The sequence below is a fragment of the Bombina bombina genome, chromosome 7, assembly GCF_027579735.1.
Source record: "Bombina bombina isolate aBomBom1 chromosome 7, aBomBom1.pri, whole genome shotgun sequence".
NCBI classification, from domain to species: Eukaryota; Metazoa; Chordata; class Amphibia; order Anura; family Bombinatoridae; genus Bombina; species Bombina bombina.
The window spans coordinates 346,063,752-346,077,370 of NC_069505.1; the positions used below are offsets into that span (position 1 = coordinate 346,063,752).

General features: G+C 39.4%; 1 protein-coding gene across 1 annotated transcript in view; it reads right to left on the bottom strand.

The window, feature by feature from the left end:
• The window catches only part of LOC128636366 (inter-alpha-trypsin inhibitor heavy chain H3-like), a 175,547-nt gene that overhangs the window by 95,073 nt on the left and 66,855 nt on the right, over positions 1–13,619 (bottom strand). The window contains exons 2-3 of the mRNA XM_053689392.1: positions 12,636–12,802; positions 1,301–1,405 (exon numbers count right to left, since the gene is read on the bottom strand). Of these exons, the coding sequence (XP_053545367.1) occupies positions 1,301–1,405; positions 12,636–12,802 (272 nt within the window). The remainder of the gene's footprint in view (positions 1–1,300; positions 1,406–12,635; positions 12,803–13,619) is intronic.

A 13,619-nucleotide genomic window follows, 5' to 3' on the forward strand; every position in this document is an offset into this window, starting at 1 on the left:
CCAGTGTCACTACTGTGTCATTATATAGTGCTTGGTGTTATTATACTGATGCAGATACCACTGATTCTATAACCAGCCCTCCTCTGGCTATACCCATGTGCCAGTGTCACTACTGTGTCATTATATAGTGCTGGGTGTTATTATACTGATGCAGATACCACTGATCCTATAACCAGTCCTCCTCTGGCTATACCCATGAGCCAGTGTGACTACTGTGTCATTATATAATGCTTGGTGTTATTATACTGATGCAGATACCACTGACCCTATAACTAGCCCTCCTCTGGCTATACCCATGTGCCAGTGTCACTACTGTGTCATATAGTGCTGGGTGCTATTATACTGATGCAGATACCACTGATCCTATAACCAGCCCTCCTCTGGCTATACCCATGTGCCAGTGTCACTACTGTGTCATTATACAGAGCTGGGTGTTATTATACAGATGCAGATACACATCCAGTATTTCACTCAGGATTTATTTATTCCATAACTTATCACCCAATATCGCTAGCAGTCTCTTGACAAGCCACTAACTTTATTCACACTACATTTTTTTTTTATTCCTATTATTTAATCAGAAAGAAAAGATATACTAAGGTTGTGGCGGACACCTTGCCTATCCCTGAGTATTTTTATATATAAATATTATATATAAGCAATTAAAGGGACATAAAAACCAAAAAATTTTCTTTCATGATTTAGAAAGAGCATGCAATTTTAAACAACTTTCTAATTTACTTCTATTATCTAATTTGCTTCATTCTCTTATTATACTTTGCTGAAAAGCATATCTAGATAGGCTCAGTAGCTGCTGATTGGTTGCTGCCCATATATGCATCATGTGATTGGCTCACCCATATGCATTACTATTTCTTCAACAAAGGATAGCTAAAGAATGCAGCAAATTAAATAATAGAAATAAATTGGAATGTTGTTTAAAATTATATTCTCTATCTGAATCATGAAAGAAAATGTTTGGGTTTAGTGTCCCTTTAAGTAATGTGAAAATGCAAAAGATCTACATACACTGAAACAATCACAAGTTGCAAGATCTTGATACTGAAGGATGTAATCCAAGCTCTCTGGTGGCCGTAGATATTGTTTTACATTTAAATGACAGGAAAAGCAGCTAAATAAATAACAAAAGTTCTTTAAAAAATTCTGCATGTAATTAATTATTTTATAGGGAATTCAACTTTGAGTTTTATCTGTCTTTAAACGTTGTACTTGTAAATACCACCACAGGCTAATATTTGAATATGCAATAACAAGAATGCCTTAGATAAATAATACTCACTGAACAAGGCCAGCACTTTGACCCTTTGAAACAGCCTTTTGATACTGTTGTTTAGCTTCAGCCTTCTCTTTTACCGTACCAACATGTGTGACATTGTCAACAGTCCTATAAAAAAATATATATACATTTAACACATCAATATATTGATTAGTGCTACACAAAAGTAATAGATTGCCTGGGCAGATATACTAATCATCATATGGGTTAAAAGAACAGTAAACTATAGAATAACAAATCTGCCAAGGCTAACCATTTTTGTCAAACTCCACCTACTATTTGGAGGAGCCAATTACAGGTTTGACTCTGCAGACAACAAGTTAGCCACAGCCATATAGGGCAAGATTATGAGTGGCGCGCTAAACTGTTACGCATGAGCGATATCGGGGGGGTTTCAGCTTTTTGTGTGCGACGGAAATAGCGTGCATGTTTAAATTTGAAAGTAAACACGTTTGCTCAAGCGCAATCGTGATTGTTGCTCATCGGGTTAGTGCAACTTGAGAGCTTGTGTAAATGGTAGGGTAAGAAATAAGTTGCATTAAACAACATAAATACACTTAAAGGGACATTATACACTAGAATTTTCTTTGCATAACTATTTTGAAGATGATCCATTTATATAGCCCATCTGGGTGTGTTTTTGTAAAAATTGATAGTTTTGCTTATTTTTGAATAACAGTGTGCTGATTTTAAAACTCCTAACCACATCCCAAAGTTTTGTATGTATTGTGGCAAACCTAGCCACTTCTGGACTATAACGTAAGAAAGGTTGTCTATAGGCTGTATATTGTGCTATGTAGATGTGACAGACCCTTCTGTCAGCACTGAAAGAGTTAACTGTGTTCAGCTTTAGCCTCAGCTATTGTGCACTGTCATTAATGTTATTGATAAACAGTCCATTGTTTAATCACCCTCAGGTGATAAGAAAAGCCAAATGTGTCTTGTGTTTAAATTGTTATCAGCTTAAGCAAGGTAAATCTATTGTATCATGTCAAGGGTGTGTTCCCTTCATCTAATGTACAGCATTCTTTCAACCCCCCCGATCTGGGGGGGGTCAAACCTGCATAAATACTAGGCATAGCCTTTTAATAAATGTCATTCTGTTTAAACCTGAAAACTGGCTGGGTCGTGAGTTATTGACTCCCAAACTGTGTTTCGTCCGGTTATTGGGAGTATTTTAATATTGCTCTCCGCTACAATTGGTGGCAGCGACGGAATGAACCTTATCGCCCAGAAGAGCAACTACACAAGCCAGTAACCTCAGGAAGAGGGGGATTACTACAATACTGACTAAGATGGAAGGAGTACCAGGGACCGAAGTGAATGGAGATGGATTATTCTAAGCTAAAGAGACAAACGTAAAAGGAACTGCTAGAAGCCAGGGGAAAGATAGGCAGCAGCAAACCCAAGGCTATATTAATTGCTGAGCTGATGGAGGGAGACAGAGCTCGCAGCGCTACGCCTCCAGCAGCCATGGAGGAGACCCTATACCAGAGGGAAATGAGGACCAGGCTGGAATTTTTACCCCAACCTGTACCACGGGATATGCTATCCGTGGTAATGGCAGATGTGCAGGAGTACGTGATGGCACACAGTCCGCGGAATGCATCCTCCCGAGCAGAATCCATTTTGGACGCACTCAGCAACCCAGTAAGACCCAAAATCCCATACCATGCATTTAAAATGTTTTGTGAGGAGAAGGATGAGATTGATGGGTATTTACAGGATTTTGAGAGACTGTGCGAGTTACATGATTTGGAGCAGTCCGTATGGGTGCCGGTGCTAGCAGGCAAGCTAGCCGGTAGGGCAGCGGAAGCGTATCGCGCTGTACCCAGGGAGGACAGCAAGGATTACGCTAAAGTGAAGAGAGCGATCTTGGAAAGATATGCCATTACCTCAGAGGCATACCGGCGCAAGTTTAGAGGCCTGCGCAAGCCAGAAAGAGATTCACATGCAGAGTGGGCCCACAAGCTGGATCAAGCATCTCAAGGGTGGATACAGGCCAGCCAAGCTACCACCATGGAAGAATTGCGACAACTGATGCTGTTGGAGCAATTCTTTAACGGCTTGTCCCCAGAAGCCCAAGAATGGGTGAGAGATCGAAAACCCCTCACCTTAACCGAAGCAGCCAGATTAGCAGACCAGCATTTTGATGCCAGGAGGCACCATGGACTACAGCCTAACAACGGACGGGCTAATATACAATGCCACACCTGCAAGCAGTGGGGACATATGGCACGTGAGTGCACCCAAAATCGGAGCAAACAAGCTTGGAACCAGGTCAGACAGAACCTGGCCCCAAGGGCGGCTGCTCACCATTACCAAACGGAGCCAGCCGCTCATGAGGTGTTGAGCACCCAAGCCGAGGAACCCCTGGGAATTCTGCATGAGGTGATGTCGGTCCAGGGACTTCGGGATTCGGGAGCTACTTTAACCCTGATAGCTCCCCATTTGGTGCCGGATACAGCACCCACTGGCGGATCCGTGGCAGTACGAGGGGCAGGGGGAGCAGTATACCGATTGCCCACTGCTAGAGTGGAGTACAGACCCCCAGTCACCCCAGCAGCTGCCAGTTACCAACCCCCGGCACACCGCTATACCACACGGCCTCCGGCCACGAACTACCCTCAGAGAGGCCGGTTCAATTTGCGGGGCTACTCACAACCTATTCGGTGCTTTGGATGTAAGCGACTAGGGCACAAAAGACCAGAGTGTCCCCTAAACGCAGCAAATCAAGCACAGTCCTGGAGAAGACCCGCCGGCGGAATCCCACATAATCCTCAGCCTGCGGCCCGCTACGTAGAGGCGCCAGAATGCTGGGGCAGCCTACATGAAGCAGACCCCGTGCAAGCTGCCCACCGGAATAACCGGCAGCGGGTTAAAGTGAATGGGAAGGAGGTCAGTGGTCTACGGGATACTGGTGCTACCATGACCTTGCTTCAAGAGAACTTGGTGTCTGAGAAACAGCACACTGGAGACACTATGGCTGTGAGGGTAGCAGGGGGCACTGTGTTCCGCCTACCCGTTGCCAGGGTACATTTGGATTGGGGAGTGGGCGCTAGACTTGTGAATGTGGGGGTCAAGAAGGACTTACCTGCTGATGTTCTCCTTGGAAATGACTTGGCCCCCCTTGTTTCTGCCTATGCTCCCATGGATCCCGCTGATGTTAACCCTGTGACTACCCAAGCCCAGTCCCTCCGGGAAGAGACGCTTCCATGTTTGGGGTGGGGGCAGTACTGAGCCAAGTTGGAGCAGATGGCGGAGAACACCCAGTAGCTTACTTGAGCCAAAAGTTGTTGCCCCGGACATCCCCAAGCCGATCCGTTGGGATCAGACTGTGTATGCCGGCTTGGTTCTGGGGGAGCATTGTGGCAAACCTAGCCACTTCTGGACTATAACGTAAGAAAGGTTGTCTATAGGCTGTATATTGTGCTATGTAGATGTGACAGACCCTTCTGTCAGCACTGAAAGAGTTAACTGTGTTCAGCTTTAGCCTCAGCTATTGTGCACTGTCATTAATGTTATTGATAAACAGTCCATTGTTTAATCACCCTCAGGTGATAAGAAAAGCCAAATGTGTCTTGTGTTTAAATTGTTATCAGCTTAAGCAAGGTAAATCTATTGTATCATGTCAAGGGTGTGTTCCCTTCATCTAATGTACAGCATTCTTTCAACCCCCCCGATCTGGGGGGGGGTCAAACCTGCATAAATACTAGGCATAGCCTTTTAATAAATGTCATTCTGTTTAAACCTGAAAACTGGCTGGGTCGTGAGTTATTGACTCCCAAACTGTGTTTCGTCCGGTTATTGGGAGTATCTTAATATTGCTCTCCGCTACATGTATACTGATGTATGCAGACTTCAGACTGCTTCTGTTTGTATAATGTGTCTTTTCATATGCAGGGGAGGGCGTAGGGGGAGGTTCTTCTATCAGCCCCTTTCAGTTCGTGTCTCAGGCTTATGTCATTAACAGTGTTAAATTGGAAACTTCTAAGTAAGTTTTTAAAAGGTTTTACATATATATACATATTACAAATATTTAAAAAATGATAAGGGCTTAAAGATATATGGTATAAGGTGTTTGACAAAAAAGGGCTGCAAAGTGCTTTAACATATGTATGCATACATTTTAAATATGTGTATGTATGTATATATATATATATATATATATATATATATATAGTCATATGCAAAAGTTTAGACACCCCTGACAATTTCCATGATTTTCATTTATAAATAATTGGGTGTTTGGATCAGCAATTTAATTTTGATCTATCAAATAACTGTAGTGAAATGAGGTTTATTGGATTAACAGCCAATCAGATTCAAGTTCAATCCGATTGGCTGAACCAATCAGCCAATCGGATTGAACTTGAATCTGATTGGCTGATTCAATCAGCCAATCAGATTTTTCTAACTTAATTCCGATTGGCTGATAGAATCCTATCAGCCAATCGGAATTCGGCGGACGCCATCTTGGATTACGTCATTTAAAGGTACCTCATTCGTCGTTCAGTCGTCGGCCGGGATGGATGCTCCGCGGCGGCGGATCGAAGAAAGAAGATTGAAGATGCCGCTTTATGGAAGATGCTGCCGGAAGGAAGAAGACTTTGCTGTCGCTTGGAGGAAGACGTCGCCAGGAGGAACAATTCTTCTTTACCGCTTGGAGGAAGACATCGCCGGAGGAAGAATTCTTCTTTGCCGCTTGGAGCAAGACATCGCCCGGATCGGATGAGGAGTTCGGCCCGGTGTGGTGAAGACAAGGTAGGGAGATCTTCAGGGGGGTAGTGTTAGGCTTTTTTAAGGGGGGTTTGGGTGGGTTTAGAATAGGGGTATGTGGGTGGTGGGTTGTAATGGGGGGGGGGTATTGTATATGTTTTTAAATGCAAAAGAGCTGAATTCTTTGGAGCATGCCCCACAAAAGGCCCTTTTAAGGGCTGGTAAGTTAAAGAGCTTTGAACTTTTTTAAATTTAGAATAGGGCAGGGAATTTTTTTTATTTTGGGGGGCTTTATTATTTTATTAGGGGGCTTAGAATAGGTGTAATTAGCTTAAAAATCTTGTAATCTTTTTTTTATTTTTTGTAATTTAGTGTTTTGTTTTTTTTTGTAATTTAGTTTAGTTTATTTAATTGTATTTTTAGATAGATATTTGTAGTTTATTTAATTTATTGATAGTGTAGGTGTATTTGTAACTTAGGTTAGGATTTATTTTACAGGTAATTGGGTAATTATTTTAACTAGGTAGATATTAAATAGTTAATAACTATTTAATAGCTATTATACCTAGTTAAAATAATTAACAATTTACCTGTAAAATAAATATTAACCCTAACATAGCTACAATGTAATTATTAATTATATTGTAGCTATCTTAGGGTTTATTTTATAGGTAAGTATTTAGATTTAAATAGGAATATTTTAGTTTATAATATGAATTAGATTACTTTAATATAAATTTAGTTAGGGGTGTTAGGGTTAGATAGAGTTAATATAGTTAATATAAATACTATAGTAACTATATTAACTATATTAACCCTAATATAATTAGGGTTAATATAGTTAAAATATATAATGTAATAACTATATTAACTATAATATACTTAGGGTTAATATAGATAATATAGCTGGCGGCGGGGTAGGTAGATTAAATTAGGGGTTAATAATTTTAATAGAGATGGCGGCGGTGTAAGGGGCTTACATTAGGGGTTAATAATATTAATAGAGATGGCGGCGGTATAGGGGGATTAGATTAGGGGTTAATAATTTTTATATAGGTGGCGGCGGTGTAAGGGGTCAGATTAGGGGATAGATAAGGTAGATGACAGCGGTGTAAGGGGTTCACATTAGGGGATAGATAAGGTAGATGGCGCCGGTTTTAGGGGTTCACATTAGGCGATAGATAAGGTAGATGGCGGAGGTTTTAGGGGCTCACAGTAGGGGGTTAGTTTATGTAGATGGCGGCGGGGTCCGGGAGCGGCGGTTTAGGGGTTAATAACTTTATTAGGGATTTCGGGGGGGGGGGATCGTGGTTGACAGGTAGATAGACATTGCGCATGCGTTAGGTGTTAGGTTTTATTTAGCAGATCGCGGGTGACAGGTAGATAGACATTGCGCATGCGTTAGGTGTTAGGTTTTATTTAGCAGATCGCGGGTGACAGGTAGATAGACATTGCGCATGCGTTAGGTGTTAGGTTTATTTTCTAGTTAGTTTAGGGAGTTACGGGGCTCCAATAGTCAGCGTAAGGCTTCTTACGGCTGCTTTTTGTGGCGAGGTGAAAATGGAGTAAGATTTCTCCATTTTTGCCACGTAAGTCCTTACGCTGCATATTGGATACCAAACTGCGCTGGTTTGGTATACCTGCCTATGGCCCAAAAAACTACGGGCGACGGCAGAAATATACGCGCGTAACTTCTAGGTTACGCCGTATATGTGATACCAAACCAGCATAAATATTGGCGTCGCCGGCTTTTGCGGGCGATGATTTTTATCGGATCGACCCCCTCCAGTTCAGTTAGGTTTGATGGTTGCTGAGCATGGACAGCCTGCTTCAAATCACCCTACAGATTTTCAATGATATTCAGGTCTGGAGACTGGTATTGCCATTCCAGAACATTGTACTTGTTCCTCTGCATAAATGCCAGAGTAGATTTTGAGCAGTGTTTTGGGTCATTGTCTTGTTGAAATATCCAGCTCCGGCGTAACTTCAACTTTGTGACTGATTCCTCAAAATTATTCACAAGTATTTGCTGATATTGAGTGGAATCCATGCGACCCTCAACTTTAACAAGATTCCCAGTACCGGCACTGGCCACACAGCCCCACAGCATGATGGAACATCCAACAAATTTTACTGTGGCTAGCAAGTGTTTGTCTTGGAACGCTGTGTTCTTTTGCTGCCATGCATAACGCCCCTTGTTATGACCAAATAACTCAATCTTTGTTTCATCAGTCCACAGCATCTTCTTCCAAAATAAAGCTGGCTTGTCTAAATGTGCGTTTGCATACCTCAAGCGACTGTTTGTGGCGTGTGTGAAGAAAAGGCTACTTTTACATCATTCTCCCATACGCTGAATTGTTGAACGATGCACAGTGACACAATCTGCAGCAAGATGACTTTTGCATATGACTGTGTGTATATATATATATATATATATATATATATATATATGTGTGTGCTTGTGTTTGTGTGCATAGATGTGTCTATATATTTATATATGTATTTACATACGCACATATATATGCCTATAAACACATAAATACATATGAAAACATACCTGAAAACATGAAAAAATATTTTTATTCAATATTAATATTTTATAATGTGTTTAACTGTGTATGTACTGTAGATATTTTACATTACAATGTTCTACACATAAGGGAATACAAACTTCTAAGTATTTTTAAATACCTACACATTCCCCGCAAAACTCTAAAAGTGGACTGGACAAAATGATTGGCACCTTCTCAAAATTGCAAGAAATAATTGCATTCCAAGTTTGTAATGCTCCTGTAATTTGTAATTGAACTCACCTGTCTCAATAAACAGGTGCGGACAATATAGAAATCACACCGACAACCAGTTAAAATGGGGAGAAATTGACTCAACCTTTCTGTTGTGTGTCTCTGTGTGCCACACTGAGCATGGAGAAGAGAAAGAGCAGCAAAGAATTGTCTGATGATTTGAGAACAAAAAATGTGTAAAAGAATGGACAATCTCAAGGTTACAAGTCCATCACCAGAGATCTTAATGTTCCTGTGTCCACTGTGCGCAATATTGTCAAAAAGTTTACAGCCCATGGCACTGTAGCTAATCTCCCTGGACGTGGACGAAAGAGAAAAATGTATCAAAAATTGCAACAAATGATTGTTTGAATGGTGGATAAAGAACCTCAATCAGCTTCTGGACAAATTCAAGCTGACCTTCAGGCACTGGGTACAAATGTGTCATCTGACACTATACATCCCCATCTGAATGAAAAGGGACACTATGGTAGGAGACCCAGGAAGACCCCACTGCTGATACAGAAACAAAAAAAAAAGCCAGATTGGCGTTTGCCAAAAGCTTATATGAGGAAGCCAAAATCCTTATGGGAGAATGTGCTGTGGAGAGACGAAACTAAATTATAGCTTTTTGGTAAAGCCCTTCATTCTGTTTTCAGAAAAAGAAATTAGGCTTTTATAGAAAAGAATACAGTCCCTACAGTCAAACATGGTGGAGGTTCACTGATGTTTTGGGGTTGCTTTGCTGCTTCATGCACTGGATGTCTTGACTGTGTGCATGGAATTTTGAAATCTGAAGACTACCAAAGAATTCTGTGGTGCAATGAAGGACCCAGTGTCAAAAACTTGGGTCTCCGTCAGAAGTCATGGGTCTTACAGCAGGACAATGACCCAAAGCACACATCAAAAAGCACCCAGAAATGGTTTAAGACAAAGCGTTGGAGAGTACTGAACTGGCCAGCAATGGGTCCAGATCGAAAATCCTATAGAGCACCTGTGGAGAGATCTAAAAAAAACAGTTGGGAAAAGGAACCCTTCCAATCTGAGAGACCTGGAACAGTTGCTGAAAGAAGAGTGGTCCAAAATTCCAGTAGAGAGGTGTAAGAAACTCATTGATGGCTACAGGAAGCAATTGATTTCAGTTCTTTTTCCAAGGGGTGTGCTACCAAATATTAAATTGAGGGTGCCAATAATTTTGTCCAGTCTATTTTTGGAGTTTTGCATGGAATGTGTCAGATTTGGCTTTCTTTCTCCACTTTTTTGTGTCATACCAATACAAACAAAAGAAATAAACATGAGAATTCCTAAACATTTGTAATTGCAACAATATTCTGGGTGAATACAACCAGAAATGAGAGGGGGCGCTATCTGAAAAAAAAAACAGAACAGTGGAGTAAAACCCGTACAATAAACAAGCTGTAATAAAGGTATAACAGTTAGGTATATAGCATCATAATATCATATATAATGCAATCAGATACAAAATAGATAATAATAGTAGAGTTATAAAAAGTCTCAAAAAGGTGGGGTAGTGCTATATATATATATACTGTATATATATAGATCAGAGATATATTTATTTAACAATAAGTAGAACATTTTCTTCTATGTGAAGAACATTGGAATGTAAAATATTAATAATTCATGTAGGGTTTAGCACTCTTGAATAAATGCGAAATGGGTTAGCGTGCAAGTATGGGTGTTAGTTTTTTTTTAAGTTTACACCCTACATAGAAGTATGGAGATAATACATTAATGCAGTTGCGATATCTAAAGTCCAACTTTGGTTTTGCTTCCGCGCAATCATTTTACTTTCAACTTGTAATACGAGTGCAACCTGACGCACACAAAAAGTTACCCGATAACAAAGTTAAAACACAATCAGGAGCTCTAAATAGCTCTCCACTCATAATCTAGCCCACATTTCGTATAAACTATGTTGTTTTATACACTGTTAAAGGCAATTAGTGTATGGTATGTAGCAGGGTTAGCCTTGAGAAGTCAGCAGGGTGCATTTCCTGCTCTGAGGGTTAGAAAATTCACAATTTTCAGGAATAAATTACATAAAACGAGGGCAAAATAATTAATGAAGTATATTGCAAAAGTTGTTTAACTACACAAAACTATTTTATATTAAAATCTTAAAGGGGTAGTCTAGTCAAAAATAAACTTTCATGATTCAGATAGAGCATACAATTTTAAGCAACTCTACTTTACGTCTCCTATTATCAATTTCTCTTCATTCTCTTGGTATCTTTAGTTAAAAAAAGCAGAAAAGTGAGCTTAGGAGCCGGACTATTTTTGTTTCAGAATCTGGGTAGCACTTGCTGATTGGATGGCTACATTTAGACTCCAATCAGCAGGCGCTTCCCAGGTACTGAACCAAAATTGATCCGTCTTCTAAGCTTACATTCCAGCTTTTTTAAATAAAGATAGCAAGAGAATGAAGAAAAATTGATAATAGGAGTAAATTAGAGTTGCTTAAAATTGCCTGCTCTATCTGAAACATGAAAGTTTAATTTTGACTTGACTGTCCCTTTAAGGTGTTTATTGTGTCTTTAATACAGTATGGATGGAACTGGAAAATACTTTTTTTACTCATTTCTCAGGGTATAACATTCAATCTTTTTTAAATACTATTATGAAAAAATGCATGGGTGCTTTAAAAAAAAAAACACAGATTGTTATTTATATTCTAATTTCTGGAAACTATAAAATGCTATGGTTGTATTGCTAAATAAAACACCACTAATAGGCTCAATTTTTTGCACATCAACAAATCCTATTTTTTTTAAATATATTTCCAAAACCAGATATAAATTAAAGGGACATAAGCCCAAACATTTTCTATCATGATTCAGATAGAACATACAATTTTAAACAACTTTATAATTTAATTCTGTTATCAAATTTTATTCATTTTCATGTTATCCTTTGTTGAAAAACAGTAAGGTCAGTTCAGCAGTGTGCACATTCTCTTGGTATCTTTTATTGAAAAGCAAGGGATGTATACTTAGGATCCGACCCATTTCTGGAGCTCTCTATGCAGCAGTTTTGCAATAATGTTATACAATTGCAAGAGCACTAGATGGCAGAACTTTTTCCTGTCATGTAGTGTGCCAGGCATGTGCACACTACCTATCTAGATATCTCTTTAACAAAGAACAACAAGTGAACGACACAAATTTGATAATAGTAAACTGGAAACTTTTTAAAAATTGTTTTCTATATCTGAATCATAAAAAACAAATTTTGGATTTCATGTCCATTTAAAATAAAGTGAAATATACATTATATACATAACTTATATAATTATACTACTAGGGGCCTATCTATCAAGCTCGAATGGAGCTTGAAGCCCCGTGTTTCTGGCGAGCCCACAGGCTCGCCAGAAACAGCAGTTATGAAGCAGCGGTCACGAAGACTCTGAGCAGGCGGACAGACATCTGAGCTCTGAGCAGGCGGACAGACATCGCCGTAAATCAACCCGATCGAGTACGATCGGGTTGATTGACACCCCCCTGCAGGCGGCCCATTGGCCGCGAGTCTGCAGGGGGCGGCGTTGCACCAGCAGCTCTTGTGAGCTGCTGGTGCAATGCTGAATACGGCGAGCGTATTACTCGCCGTATTCAGTGAGGTCTGGCGGACCTGATCCGCACTGTCAGATCAGGTCCGCCAGACTTTGATAAATTGGGGCCCTAGTGTGCTTTTTCGACCTGTATTTTATTTTGATCAGTTTCAGTTTTATTACTGTTTGAAACCTTAGCAACATTTTATATCGTCATTCTGTGTTCAAGAAAATATTTTCCATGTAGTTTCATAGATTTCAAACTCACATGATGAAGTTGGTAATGAAAGCTGTCTTTGGCAATTCCACATCAAATATGGCTTCCCGTGAAGTGTTTAATGGGTTTTGAACTTCTGTGGTTATAACAGTGTGTGCAAAACGAGAAGTTATTTTACAGTCGACGTGCAGACTATAGATTTCCAATGATGCATCTTCCTAAAGAGAAATCACAGTAAGACATACACTTTAAAAACAAAGTATAGTGATATATTTTTCATCCACAATGTTTCAAGAGAAAAAGTGCCGGGAAAATAAAATCAGCTATATTTTCTGTGCAAGCATGATTATTTTAACCTCTTAAGGACATATGACGGAATTTTGCCGTCATAAAACAATTGAGCAAACTGAAAGCTGTGTCCTTAAAGGGTTAAACATTATTAATACATTAGTGATAATTTAAAATGTTCGTCCAACTTATATGATAGTAAACAAATATTCTAAAGTTAAACCTCTAAACATACACAATCATTTTTTGGTTTAAAAAAAATAGTGAAAAACAGTTAAGAGTGAGTGCACCTATTGGATTGAGACAGCTCAACCCTGAGAAACAGCTGTTCCTTCAAACAACTGTGAGGGATCGATGGGGTAAAAAACAAGTGAGGGGAGCTGTGTGTATTTCAATACATAAATAATATGTGTTACCGTGACCTTTAAATGAGCTTCTCGTATTGGTTTCAAAATTCAATCATAATATATATTGCGATGTGAAAAGGTAAACAAATAGGTGAAAATTGGGTGAAAAATAGTGAAAATATGACTACAAGAGGTTAAAAAACAAAATATTTAATTGTTGCCATACAAAACAATATTGGACTAGATAATATATTCTGATAGGATAATAAGTAGTAAAGAGTTCTATTACCTTGCGTATATTATATATTAAAATTCCTTAATCAAAAGTTAAAATTGACAATAAATTCACAATAAATTCATGCTATAGTGTTCAAAGCATATGATAAAAACAGATTAAGTT